Raw genomic sequence first — 14,228 nt, 5'->3', positions numbered from 1 at the left:
GAGGAGAAAATATTGCAAGCAGCCAGAAAGAAACAATTCAAGTATTGTGGAAACACAATCAGGATAACACAAGATTTAGCTGTTTCTACATTAAGGGACCACAGGGCATGGAATATAATATTCCGGAGAGCAAAGGAGATAGGGATTACAACCAAGAATCACTTACCCAGCAAAACTGAGTATAATCCTTCAGGGGGGAAAATGGTCATTCAATGAAATAGAGGACTTTCAAGCATTCTTGAGGAAAAGACCAAAGCTGAATAGAAATTTTGACTTTCAAATACAAGACTCAAGTGGAACATAAAGAGGTAAACAGGAAAGAGAAATCATAAGAGACTTATTAAGGTTGAACTGTTTACATTCCTGCATGGAAAGATGATATTTGTAACTCATGAGACCTTTGTCAGTATTAGGGTAGCTGGAGGGAAAAAATTATATGTATGTATAGATACAGATATAGATATAGATAGATAGAGGGCACAGGGTGAGTTAAAGATAAAGGTGTCATATATGGAGAATAAAATTAAGGGGTAAGAGAGGATTATACTGGGAGAAGGAGAAAGGGAAAGGTAGAATAGGGTAAATTATCTCACAAAAAAAAACAGAAAAGAAAAGGCTCTTACAGTGGAGGGGAAACAGGGGAAGGTGAGAGGGAATGAGTGAATCTTATTCTCGTAGGATTTGGCTTAAGGAGGGAATAACATACACACTCAACTGGGTTTGGAAATATGTCTTATCCTACAGGAAAATAGGGGGAGAAAGGGACAAGAGAGCAAGGGAATGATAAAGAGGAGGTCAGATTGGGAAAGGGGGTAATCAGAAGCAAACACTTCTGAGGAGGGACAGGGTCAAAAGAGAGAATAGAATAAACAGGGGATGGGATAGGATGAAGGGGAATATACTTAGTTTTTCACAACATGACTGCTATGGAAGTGTTTTGCATAACTGCACATGTATAACCTATATTGAGTTGCTTGCCTTTTCAATGAGGGTGGGTGGGGTGGGAGGAAGGGAGAAAATTTGGAACCCAAAGTTTTAAAAACACATGTTTAAAAAAAATGTTTTCACATGCAACTGGGAAATAAGAAATGCAGGAAATAGGGTACAGAAATCTATCCTGCCCTACAGGAAAATAGAAGGGGAAGGGATAAGAGAAGCAGGGGGGGGAAGATAGAAGGGTGGACAGACTAGGGGAAGGGATATTTAGAATGCATGCCATCTTGGGGTGGAGGAGAGGTGAGATGGGGTGAAATTTGGAACTCAAAATCTTGTGGAAGTAAATGTTGAAAAATTAAAATTAAAAAAAAAGAATAACAGGTCTTGGAACACCATATATCAAAGGGCAAAAATAACTGCAGTTCTAACTGAAAATATCACATCCAGCAAAGTTAAGCATATACCTGAATAAAAAAATGGACACATGATCAACTGTCAGACTTTCAAGACTTTGTTTAAAAAAAAATGGAACTTAAGAGAAGATTTGACATACAAGATCCAAGAGAAACATAAGGTACATACCAAAGACTGATTATAAGGGATTCAATAAGGACAGACCATTTACCTTTTACGTATATAAAATTTATGTCTAAGACTGTCATTAGCGATTGGGTAGTTTATAAGAAAGAGTGAGGTAGACCCGAGTATGATATGACTTTAAAAAGTAAAACTATCTAGGAAGAGTTAAAAAGAGTAATTACCTTATACAAATGAGATATGAGAGGAAGAAGCGACATAGAGAAATTAGATGGGGGAGGAGGGCTTATAGTTCTGGAACCCTACTCTCATCAGGATGGGTTCAAGAGGGAACTCTATATACGCATTATATATATATATATATATATATATATATATATATGAATATAAAAATATTCTAAATTCAGAAGAAATAAAATGGTAAAGGGATAGGGAGAAGGGAGAGGATAAGGGAGGGATCTCTAGAGGGGAGGATGAAGGAATAGGTTAAAGGGGGTATAGAAGGGTGTTTGGATCTATGGGAATGGGAGGATAGGGGAGGGATCCTTGGAGGGGGGGTAGGCCAAGTAAAAGGGCAAGGTAGCAGGTAGAAGTAAACAAGAGGAGTCAAGAGGGATAGGAAATAAGAGATATGCACAAATATAAAAACAAAGATCAGGTGTAGAATTTGTTAGGGAAAGTATATGTCTATATATGTATGTGTGTATGGGTATATATATTTATGTAGGTGTATATATGTATATGTGCATGTATATAACTATATCTCGATATAAATATGTCTGCACTTATTTATAGCCTTCTGGGAGCACGAAAGAGAAGGAGAACAAAGTAAAAAGTGCATAGCAGAGAACAAAAGAAAGCTTAAAAGGAAGCAAAGAAAAGGTGGACAGCTCTCAACACAACGTGTAGTATTTATCATACAGGCTTTCTTGAAATGAAAATTTATTGTTACATATTTTGAATCCTCTCCTGTGTTCTGCTGTGCATATGACATGCTTTTTTTCTTTTCTTCTTTTGTACTTAAGTTTCAATATTTAAGTTTATTCTATGTTTCTTTTTCTTTTCTCTGATCTGTATTTGAGTTCTGGTGTTTGAGTCTAAAATAATTTTTTTTTTAAAAAAGATGAAAAGTTTGTTCCCTATGAAGCAGGTACTCCCAAGAGCACAGTAGAAGGGTCAGGTAGATTTGGAGTCAACTCATTTGGAGGTTAGAAGGGGAATTAAGGGAAATAAGAATACAGAATACAGAAACAAGCAGTACAAGATGAGGATGGATTGCTGTTCATACAACGACAGCCAGGGGTTCAGAATCATTGGGAAGGGAGGAGTCTGATGGGAGTGGCAGTATTTTAACCATTGAAGAAAAAGAGTTTAGGCATTAATGGCTAGAAAGAGGTTTGCTGAGTGAGGCAGATGATTAAGGTTATTCAAGGAGTTCCCTCAAAGTCCAACATCAAAGCAGGTGCCCAAAAGGCGTCACAGCAGGCAGATGCAAGCAAAGGTACAGCCTGGAGAATATAGACAGGAGACAAGAGCTAGATATTTGAGGTGGGTCTGATCAGACAAAGGCCTCCAGAGCACTGGAGAAAGCCCTGGGGTGAAGACAGACACCAGAGGCAGGTGAGTCCAGCAATGTTTGTTTTCTGGTTTCATTTAGAATGGGAATGTTAATACAGATGAATTCAATTACTTCTAATAGATCATTAGATAAAGAAGTCACATTAAGAATATTAACAGTTAAATTAATGTTTATACATAGTCTAAGAACCATTAGGGTCTTAGTATTCTCTCTCACTACCCTTGATAAGACCATCAATAAATGACATCAATAACTACAGAAGCTGTTTTGCATTTTTACATTTTGTGGGTCTTCTTTGACCCTCAAATACATCATCTTGTGGCCAACCTGCTGGTCATGATCTCCATAAGTTGACTTGGACAGAAGGCAGAGACTATTGTCAGGCCCTCATGTAAAGACCTTCCCTGAGCCAGTCAGAACTTTTTCTCTCCATTGTCATGGCCTTAGAGAACCCAGGGTCATCTCTGCACCAACAAAAGCTGTCCAAAGAGGGCTTATGTGGAAATATTTAAATGAAATAGTATTATTTATACACACACACACACACACCACCCCCACCCCCACCCCCACCACCACCACTATCACCACCCCCACCAGCCTAATTAGAACTCACCATTCCAAAAATACATCCTGTCTAATTTTACCACTGTCCTTTGTCTGTCTCTTGAGGTAAGATAGGTGTCCAAATAAGAAACTGAAAAAAAAATCAGAGTTGACTAGAAATTGGAGTCAGAGATACAGAGAAAATATCCATTTATTTGCCCTTTATAGTAATTTTTTATCCACAACCTTCATGGGTAGGTGGTATTTGATAGCTTAATTCCACCAATAAACTAAAAGTCATATGTAGCGTGTTCAAATAAAATGGGTCTGATGTTTTAATATATTCAGGAAAATATTCATTTAATTTATTCAGTGAACAACATACAAACAAGTGCAGCTAAGTATAAACTGTGGACTCCATTTGACATAATAGGGTGATGTATCTATAAAATTGTGTCAAAGAATTAAATACAATAATGACAATTCATATTTCTATAGTCTGTCTCACAAAATTAAAACATACCTAAGATACCTACAGAACTGATTCAAATGTATGAGAACAAGAGCCATTCCCCAATAGAAAAGTGACCAAATATATGAACAGGTAGTTTTCAAAGGAAGAAATCCAAGCTATCAATAATCACATGAAAATGCTACAAAACATTAAGAATTAGAAAAATGCAAATTAAAGCAACTTTGAGGTCTTACCTTTTAAAGACAGAAGATGACAAAGATGACAAAAGAGGAAAATGGTACATTTAGAGCAGCAAAAAGAAAATGGACACAATACACTGCTTGGTGGAACTATGAATTGATCCAATCATTCTGGAAAACAATTTGAACCTATGCCCCAAAAGTCACTAGACTGCATACCCTTCAGCCTACCACTACTAGGCTCATGCCCCAAAGAGATCAAGGAAAGAAAAAAGCACCTACATACACAAAAATATTTATAGCAGCTCTTTTCATGTTAGAAAAAGATGGAAATTAAGGGGGTACTCATCTATTAGGGAATGATTAGACTATTATGGTATGTGAATACTACTGTGCCAAGAAATGATGAAATGGACAGTTTCAGAGAAGACTGGGAAGACCTTTGTAAACTGGTAGAGAGCAAAGTGATCAAAACCAGAACAATTTCTGTAGTAACACTATAAAGAAAAACAACTTTGAAATGCTTTAGGACTCTGATCAATGCAATGACAAAAAAAAAATTCAGATGACCCAAGATGAAGCTTCATATGATCAGGGACCTCCTGACAGAGCAATGATGATGGACTCAAAATGCAGAATACCCCATGTATTTGTGGACATAGCTAATGACAGAAATTTCTTTGACTGACTATGCATATTTGTTAAGAGGGCTTCCTTTTCTTTTCTTTTTTTTATTTGTTTAATTGGGCAAGGAAAGTAGTGGGAAAGGGAAAAGAAATGTTTGTTAACTGAAAAAAATAACAAAATTAGATTTAAAGATCAAACAAAATTAAATTATATCAAAATTATTGCTCTAAATAATTTACACACCTCTGTAAACACTTCCCCACTCTCTGGGTTTCAATTTACTGCTTTGTGAAATTCTGTGGGTGGGAAGTATTTCAAAAGGGCATCCCAGCTTCCTCTTGGCCAGGGGTGTTTCTGGAGCAGGCTCTCTCACTGACTGTTAAATTTTGAGTGTGAAAATCAGAATTTGATTGATTGTTTTGTTGATTGTCTAGACTTCATGAAAATGTTAATAATGCATATTAAATTTAAGAGTGTGTGTATGTGTATATTTTCTCCCCTCAAAGAGCCTGGTGGTTCAACATTTACATCATACCTCTACATTGCTCTATAAACTTTGCTTGAGCTCAGTAGTGCAGTAGAAGAGTCAAAGAAAGAAGTCTTCACCAGACCAGAGATTAATTAATAATAATGAAGAGGAGGATAATGATACTAATGGTGATAATAATAATAGATGATGCTTATATAGCACTTTTATGATTTGCAAAATACTTTACCTCCCTTATGTCGTTTCATCCTCACAACACCCCTGTTCTTTGCCCCAAACTATCCACTGGGCTCCCCAACCCCCCAACCCCAGCCCTCACCTGGTCCTGGGCGGCCCAGGAATGTGGTCATAGCGCAGATGGACGTAGTGCACGTAGGCGCAGTAGAAACCAAAAGCAAGCAGGGGCCCGGAGAGGAAGAGGAAGAGCCAGTACTCCCACAGACCGCTAGCCACCAGCTCCATTACTCCACTATGCCTTTTCAAAGTGACTGCGCCAGGCGGGAGACGCTGCTATAACCCTTTCCATCAGCTCTTGTACCTCCCAGTCCCCGCCCCAGTGCCCATCTCCGGTCTTCAGCCTTCCCCTCCCCTTCCAGACGAAAGCTGTCCTTCAATCCTCCGTGGCCTTGCTCTCTGTCTCATCTTCTTTTCCACCCTCCAGCGCACCCCTTTTATTCCCATCCTGCCTGGCAGCAGCTCCTTCTAGCTCCCCGTTCAGTCTTTGGCTCATCCCCTCCATTCTTCCTTCCCATCACCAACATCTCTGCTCACTCCCCATCAGTCACAGCTTAATCTCTGCCCTTCATCATTCCCCAGAAATACATCTTAGCTTCATTTCCATTCGGTAGCCTTTCCCGTCCAATCCCTAACCTCCATCCTTCCCTGTCTCCTCTTTAAAAACTGCCCGGGTTTCTACTGCATTCTGGCTACATCTCGCCACTCCTACCCAATCCTAATCCTTTCTTTTCTGTACCTGGTTCCTGCTCAAGAAACCATCCTCCATGCCTCCTCGTCCCCTCCAGATACCTACCTCAACCTGGTTACCCAGCCCTAACCTGTAAGTAGGGGGTGCTGGGTGGTCCAATGGATAGAGATAGAGCACTGAGTTTGGAATCAGGGAGACTCATTTTCCTGAGTTCAAATGCGGTCTCAGACAATTACCAGTTGTGTGACCCTGGGCAAGTCACTTAACCCTATTTGCCTCATTTCCTCATCTGTAAAATAAGATGGAAAAGAAAACCCCAAAGTGGAGTCTGAAACCACTGGACAACAATCTGTATGTGGGTCCTTCTGGTCCAATCTGTGTCCTTTCCCCCTCATATCCATATATATGCACATGTGTATATACACACACATATGTATCTCTCTCTGTGCACACGCACACACACACACATCCCATTCTTCGTCACTTGTCCATTCTTCTCTGCCTCCACCTCTTCTCAACCACTTCCCTTTTCAGTCAGTCATTCAATAAGCATTTATTAAGCACCTACAATGCATCTACATGCACTGTGCTAAGCTCTGGGGATACAAAGAAAGGCAAAAGACAGTCCCTGCTCTCAAGGAGCTCACAGTCTAATGAAGGAGAGAACATGCGAACAACTATGTATAAACAAAATATATGCAGAGTAAGTTTGAAATCAACAGAGAATGGACTAGCTTAAGAGTGTCAAATTCTGTACAAAAACTCAGACCAACTGGGTAATCAGTAAATAAACAGGTATTTATTCAGGGTTGAGGAATTACAATTCAGGATAACCTCTGCCTTATTCAGACAGGGGTGTCCAGGGAGAGAGGGGAGAAAGGGATTCTCATAGGGTTTACTCTTGGGAAACAGGAGGGAATATAGCTGGGATACATAAAAGAGGAAGTCGTGTTGCAGAAGTGTCCTAGCGATTATCCCTGAGCAGGAGCAGGGATAGTTAGAAACTGCTGAGGTGTGTGGGAGTCTTCTTGGGGGCCTTTAGACTGACCTGGGAGGCTGGAGTGGTGGGAGAGTTAGAAACTCCTCCTCAGAACAGAGTAGGGGCCCAGAGATTCCCAAGCGTTGACAAGGGGGAATGAGAAAGGTTTTCTTATAGAGAGTGGGATTTTAGCTGGGACTTGAAGGAGGCCAGGGAAACCAGGAGGTAGAGAGGAGGAAGAAAATTTCAGAAGTGGAAGACATCCAGTGAAAATGCATGGAGTCTAGAGATGGAATTTCTTGTGCCAGGAACAAGGAGGCCAGTGTCACTGGATCACAGACTATATAAGGCAAGAAGATCAAGGAGCTGAGGAGTGTGGGTGAGGACAGGTTATGAAGGGCTTTGAAACCCAGAGGATTTGATATATTATATATTTTATATATAATACATAAAATATAATTATATATAATAGATACACAGTTATATTATGTAATGTTAAATATGTTACACAATGTATGGATGTATTATATAATATAATCTAGCATTGTAGAATATGTAAAAATAATATACTTATGTTATATTGTGTATAATATAGAAATGAAGTTTATTTATTTTATATTTTATATATCAAAATTGATATATTTTTATAATTGATACTGATTGCCACTGGAGTTTATTGAATAGGGCAAGGAGGTAGGTGACATGGTCAGACCTGACCTTTAGGAAGATCTCTTTGACAGATAAGTGGAGGATGGATTGGAGCTGGGGGAGACTTGAGGCAGGCAGACCCACCAGCAGACTACTGCAGTAGTCCAGGCATGAAATGATGAGGGCCTGCATGGAGTGGTGGCAATGTTAGAGAAGAGAAGGGAGCATATTTGAGAGATGTTATAAAAGTAAAATTGACAGACTTTGGCAACAGATAGATTAGATATGGGGAATGGGATAGAGTTAAGAATAGAGGGTGGGGGCAGCTAAGTGGTGCAGTGGATACAGCACCAGCCCTGAAGTGAGGAGGACCTGAGTTCAAATCTGGCCTCAGACCAAACACTTGTCACTAACTAGCTGTGTGACCCTGGGCAAGTCACTTAATCCCAATTACCTAAAGAATAAAAAAGAGTAGAGGATGACACCTAGGTTGCAAGTGTAGGGACGAAAAACAGTAAGAGGGAAGCAGGGAAGATTTTGGGGAAAAGATAATGAGTTCATTTTTGGACCCATACCAACCTCAATGTATCCTTGGTACACCCAACATCTTTTACATTACTATGCTTCATCCTTGTTTCCAACAAGGAGCTACCTCCCACTCCTACAAAAAAAAATCACCACACTGGTAGGCTATGATCCCTCTAGTCTGGCTAAAATCTCTCAGCCCTTAACTTACCACTCATCCCAACTCACTCCCCCAAAGAATTCAGACTTTCAATAGGATGACACCTCATAGGGCCTTAGACCATCACTAGATGGCAGGATTATATCCAGAGCACCCAGAATTGTAGAAGAGACTAACCCAGAGCTTAGCCTGGAGTATTATACCCTCTTTAGCATTAGTAACCTTGACCTCTCTGAGCCTCTATTTTTTTCAGGGGACCTCAGATGGTTGTATGGATGCAAGTGAGATCATGGATGTGACTGAATTTTGGGATCCACAATAAACTCCAAAAGGATGCATGATGTAATTATGAAGGTTATACCATAAATGAATTAGAGGAGATGGGAAAGAGATACCTTTCACAACTGTAAGATATAGAGATAATCAAACAGGATGTAGAGATAATCATAAAAGAAAAAGGGGGGATTTCAATTATAAAATTGAAAAAAGTTTTTACATGTTATCATTCCTTTATCAGAGAAATCTGCTGCAAACATTTTTTCCTCTAGTTAATAATTTCACTAATTCTAACAGCAGAATTAGGGAAATTAACTGAGGATGGGCCAGGGAATCTTTGCATCAGATTTCTCTGATAAAGATATGATAACCAAGATGTTTAAGGAATTTAAATAAATATGTCTGCATACAAATATATTCCTCCAGAGATAAAGAGCTAAAGGATATGAATGGGTAGTTCTCAAAAGAAGAATGAAAGTGTGGTGCAGTCTCTGGGACCATTTCCCAACTTTCATTGAACTGGCTGGTCTGGTCCCCAGAAGAGGCTACTACTTTTCCCATTGGGTTCTAGGGATAACCCTGAAGGGCTATGAAGTAGTTTCTAGTATTAGCACTTATTGGAACAAGTCCAGGCAGAGTAACAGTAGTTGGAGAGAGAGAGAGATCTGTTGACACAGGTAAGTGGTTGGACTGTTCTAGATCCTTTCTTGAAGCCTGACATCATGGCAGAAGGTCATTGTTATCCTTTTGTGCCAGACCACTCTGAGGCCAGGCTCTTAGCTTGCTGGAACAAGTGATGTGTTATAATCAGGTGGCAGGATATAACAACTCAAGGTGGGCCCAGTGCTGGAGAAGTGGGATGAGATTCCAAAAGCTGGCAATGTCTGCCTCTTTCTGAGGCTCCAAGTCTTTTGACTAGGTTCAAATCCTTTCTCTGACTCTAAGCCTCAGTTTAGTGAACAAGGTGAGCTAGGTGGCCTCTAATCTCCTTTCCAGCCCTGAATCTATGCTCTAATTAACATAAGAAAGCTACAGCTAGCGTGGAGAGAATAGATGTAAGGTATAACGATATAGAAGAATTAAGCACAGTTATGCATGCTAGTCTGAGATATATACATATAGCTCATGTATATACACGTATATAGCATGTATTCATACACACATACATGTTACATAAAATATGCATAATATATTACAATGTATAATATAATATAAATAATTTTGTTTCTTCTTTAGCTATAATTAGTCCCTCAACTTCTTTTTCTTGTCATATTGCTATAGTCAGCATTTCTAAGGCTATGTCAAATAGAAGTGGTGACAATGGACATTCTTATTTCAGTCCTGAAATTGTTGGAAAGGTTTCTAGTTTATCTCCATTACAAATAATAATAGCTCTTGGTTTTAGATATATTATATTAATAATTTTAAAGCAAGGTTCATTTATTATTATATTTTCTAGCATTTTAAAAAAAATGGGTGCTGTATTTTGTCAAAAGCTTTTTCTGTATCTACTGATAAAAAATTATGATTTTTGTTGATTTTGTTACTAAGTTTGTGGTTTTCCCAATATTAAACCAACCCCATATTTCTGGTATAAATCCATCCTAGTCATAGTAGTATGTATCTCTGTGATATGTAGTTTTTGCCCCTTTGCTAATAGTTCATTTAAAATGTTTCCATCTGTGTTCATTAGGGAAATTGGTATGTTTGCTGTTGTTCTTGAGTTGTTTCAATCGTGTCTAACTCCCCATGACCCCATTTGGGATTTTCTTGGCAAAGATAATGGAGTGGTTTGCCATTTCTTTCTCCAGTTTATTTTACAGATGAGGATAGGGAAGAAATGAGGCAAAAGATAGCCTAGTTTGCCTACTAAAAAAATTCAGTCTGGGAGGGGAAGACCCTTAGGGTTTCTGGCCAGAACAGAAACAATTGCTATTTATACTCACTCTATGCCATCAAAATCCAAACAATGATCAAGTGAGGCTTGGGCTGGGATCTGTTATTGACCAATCAGTGAGAGCCAGAGTGATTTGGGTTTAAGGCATGGTTAAGTAGCTCCACTAGAATTCCAATGCAAAGCCTGGTTTTCCAGAGTTCTATTTCAAGAAATCATAAATGAAACTACATGAGATAAAAGAGTGAACTGTCCCAGATTTTTTTAAATGATGGAATAAACAAGTAGGGAAGAGAAAGAAATAAAATCTAGCTCCCAAGATATCTTACAAGGTTTCAGTAATCAAAATTTATATTCTTTTGGGCAGAGCATCCCCATGTAAGGGTATGATTGCCCATGTGGGCAGAGGGAAAGGAGGGAGGGATGGAGAGGAGAAAAAGAGAGAGGGAGAAAGGAAGAAAAGAAGGAAGGAAGAAAGGAAGGAAGGAAGGAAGGAAGGAAGGAAGGAAGGAAGGAAGGAAGCATTGCCCACTGGAACTGGTCAATTGGTTCACCAGTGGGGCAGCTACTACTACTTACAGATTGTTGTTTGTCTCAGACAAACTGAGACTTGGGAAAGACCTTAGCTTAAAAAAATTGAGGTCTCCCACTGCATCTGGGATCATCTCCAGTCATCCTGACCTATGTCTTGCCACTAGACTCAGATGACTCTGGAGGAGAAAGTGAGGCTAATGACTTTCTACAGCTCTGCCTCACTTAAATCCACTTTACTTGCAAATCAAGACATCACCCTCCTGATGTCATTGGTCCTCTCTGAGAATGAAGGACAAAGAACAACAGATGAGGAACTGAGGCAAACAGGGTTAAGTAATTTGTCCAGGGTCAAACATCTAGTAAGTGCCTGAGACTGGATTTGAACTCAGGTCCTCCTTACTCCAGAGTAGGCATTCTATCCAGTTGGTAATTGCCAGAGGTCTATCATATCTAATTTTTCTAAAATTCTATTAACTTCTTTCTTGTATATTTCTTGGTTAGAATTATCTAGGGCTGCCAGGGGTAAATTGAGGTATCTTTATGATACGATGAAGGATGAAATTCATCCTTCATCATATAATAAACAATTTATACAATAAAACAACACTGTAAGCTGTAAGAATTATGATCAATACAGTGACCATCTATGATTCCAAAGGACCAATGATTAAACATTCTATCCATTACAGAGAGGTGATGGATTTATAGAGCAGAATGAGGTATGCTTGGTTTTTTTTTTTAATATAGTCACATGGGAACTTGTTTTACTTGACTATGCATGCTTGTTAGAAGAAATTTTTTTCTTTTTTCTTTTCTTTTTTTAAGAAATGAGGTGGAAATAAAACAGATTTCTATTAATTATTTTTTTAAAAAAGAGAGGTAAAAAGTGCTACAGATATAAAATGCTGCATGCACTTTCAGATGAGGTCAATATATTATTAGTTTTACTTAACTATATTACTCTGGCACAAAACAACTCACAAAGTGGGAATAATGTGCAATTTTTGTAATATAAAAACAAAATACATCAATAAAACTTTTAAAAATATGTAATAAATTCATCATGTAACTTTCTGAAAAATGAACTGATGGAATTAAAAGGAATCCCTTTCCTCAACTACCTCATGGGATGATTGTAAGGAAAGTGCTTTACAAACCATCCAGTTCTAAATATATGTTCACTGGCATATGTGTAAACACACTCTAATTGAAACTTACTAGCTGTATGACCATAGGCAAGTTAATAAACCTCTTCAAACCTCAGGCCACTCTCCAAGACGATAAGTTAAAGATAGACTATGAGCTGTGTCAATGAAAGGAGTTCCTATCCTGACAAAATCACAAGTTCTTAATGTATTGTTATCATTAATATTAAAAATAAACTACTTACCCTTCTCTCAATGCCTCCTGGATTTTCTTGTCTCCTTTCCTGTACTACCCCTTTCACTCACCTTGGAATTCCCTCTAGTCATGTCTACCAGTCCTAACCTATTCTTCAAGGCTGAGCTGAAGTCCATCCTCCACCTTCATGGTGCAGCTCAGTCTACCCTGTTCCACTCCAGGCAAAAGCAATCATTCCCTCTTTGGAACTCTGAAGCACTTTGTTCATACCTCTCTTGCAGAATTTAACACATTCTTTTCTGAATTGCAGTTATTTGTGTTGTGGAAGTACCTCTGAGATCAATATGTCTGTTTTCTATGAGTTACCTTACCAGGCAGGTGCACTGGACACAGAGTAAGCCTGTTTGCTGAAAGGAGCCCATCAGGAGCCTGCCATGAGTCAAAAGTCTTGCTCACTCCCAGATGCCTTTGCTGGTGCTCACTAGCTGACCTTACTGAGCTGTGCCCCCTAGACTGGCCCAAACCAGCCTTGCAGTCAACTGTTCCTGCAAAACATCCTGCTTTTATGTCCATCTGTTCCTGGGAAAGACTGTCCATTCTTTTTTCCCAACCCCTCCCCTTTGTGGTTTTCAAGCATAAATCTCTCCTGTCTCTCCTGGGCTGTGGGCTTCTTTGTACCTTATATTGGGGGCCTCAGCACTAGTGTCTAATTTTCTTCCTAATAAAACTTTTCTGTTTTCAACTCAGCTTGGACTCCTCTGCACTATGAGGGGTGGGCTTCATCTGATTGACAGAGTCTGTATCTTATTCTACCACCAATTATGTCAAACTCAAATACAAATGGGGAACACTAAATCATTTATAAGGATCCCTTTGGGGCACATACTGATACCATGGCAATTTGCTCCACTAAACAGGAGATTCTAGCCCTACAACTATGCTCAGCATGTCCAGGTTTCAATGACTATGGAGGAAGGAACCCAGAAGATTGCCTCCACCCAGAAGGAATTAGCAGCCCAGAGTCAGACCCAAGAGACTATAGTGGCTCTCCATACCAGTTACCAGGTGCAAATTGAGAGGCAATCTTTCAGAGTTCCTCCTCCATAGTCACTGGAACCCAGACAGGCTGAGTTATGTCGCTCTCTACCCACTACCACTGAGGAATACCCCCAGATTACAGTTTCCATGTGGCTTTCTTTCCCTTTTCTTCTGCCTGTTTTCTAAGAAGTGTTGGGGGGCATTTATGTAAGGAGGGAAAGAATTATTCTACTATTTAATTCCCTCTTACACAACTTTCATGTCTTAATTAAATGGATTTGGAATCAGAGGACATGGGTTGGAGTCAAAGATTTACTACTCATACCTGTGTTACCTCTAGCAAGTCACTTTTACCCCCATTGGGTTAAAGGAAGGGAATGAACTCAATAGGTGTTGAAGTCCCTTACAATTCTAAAGCTATAATCCCATGACACTTCTGCTCCTTGGGAATACTCCACATTCCACTCATGTAATCAATCAACTCTCACATTGGCAATGAGCTCTTTTTGTTGCTCATTGCCAACGCTGTCCACTGTCTTTTTGTT

The 14,228-nt window shown here is 39.2% G+C and overlaps 1 protein-coding gene across 1 annotated transcript in view; it reads right to left on the bottom strand.

The window, feature by feature from the left end:
- LOC114033662 (cholesterol 24-hydroxylase) overlaps positions 1–5,825 on the bottom strand; it is a 56,510-nt gene extending 50,685 nt beyond the window's left edge. Inside the window, exons 1-2 of the mRNA XM_027849309.1 lie at positions 5,683–5,825; positions 3,666–3,746 (exon numbers count right to left, since the gene is read on the bottom strand). Coding sequence (XP_027705110.1) covers positions 3,666–3,746; positions 5,683–5,825 — 224 coding nt within the window. The remainder of the gene's footprint in view (positions 1–3,665; positions 3,747–5,682) is intronic.
- Between the last annotated feature and the right edge of the window lie 8,403 nt (positions 5,826–14,228).

The sequence above is a fragment of the Vombatus ursinus genome, unplaced genomic scaffold (assembly GCF_900497805.2).
Source record: "Vombatus ursinus unplaced genomic scaffold, bare-nosed wombat genome assembly UNPS02007284.1, whole genome shotgun sequence".
NCBI lineage: Eukaryota > Metazoa > Chordata > Mammalia > Diprotodontia > Vombatidae > Vombatus > Vombatus ursinus.
Note: the sequence above shows the minus strand (reverse complement) of the source record. Positions and strands in the feature narration are given on the sequence as shown.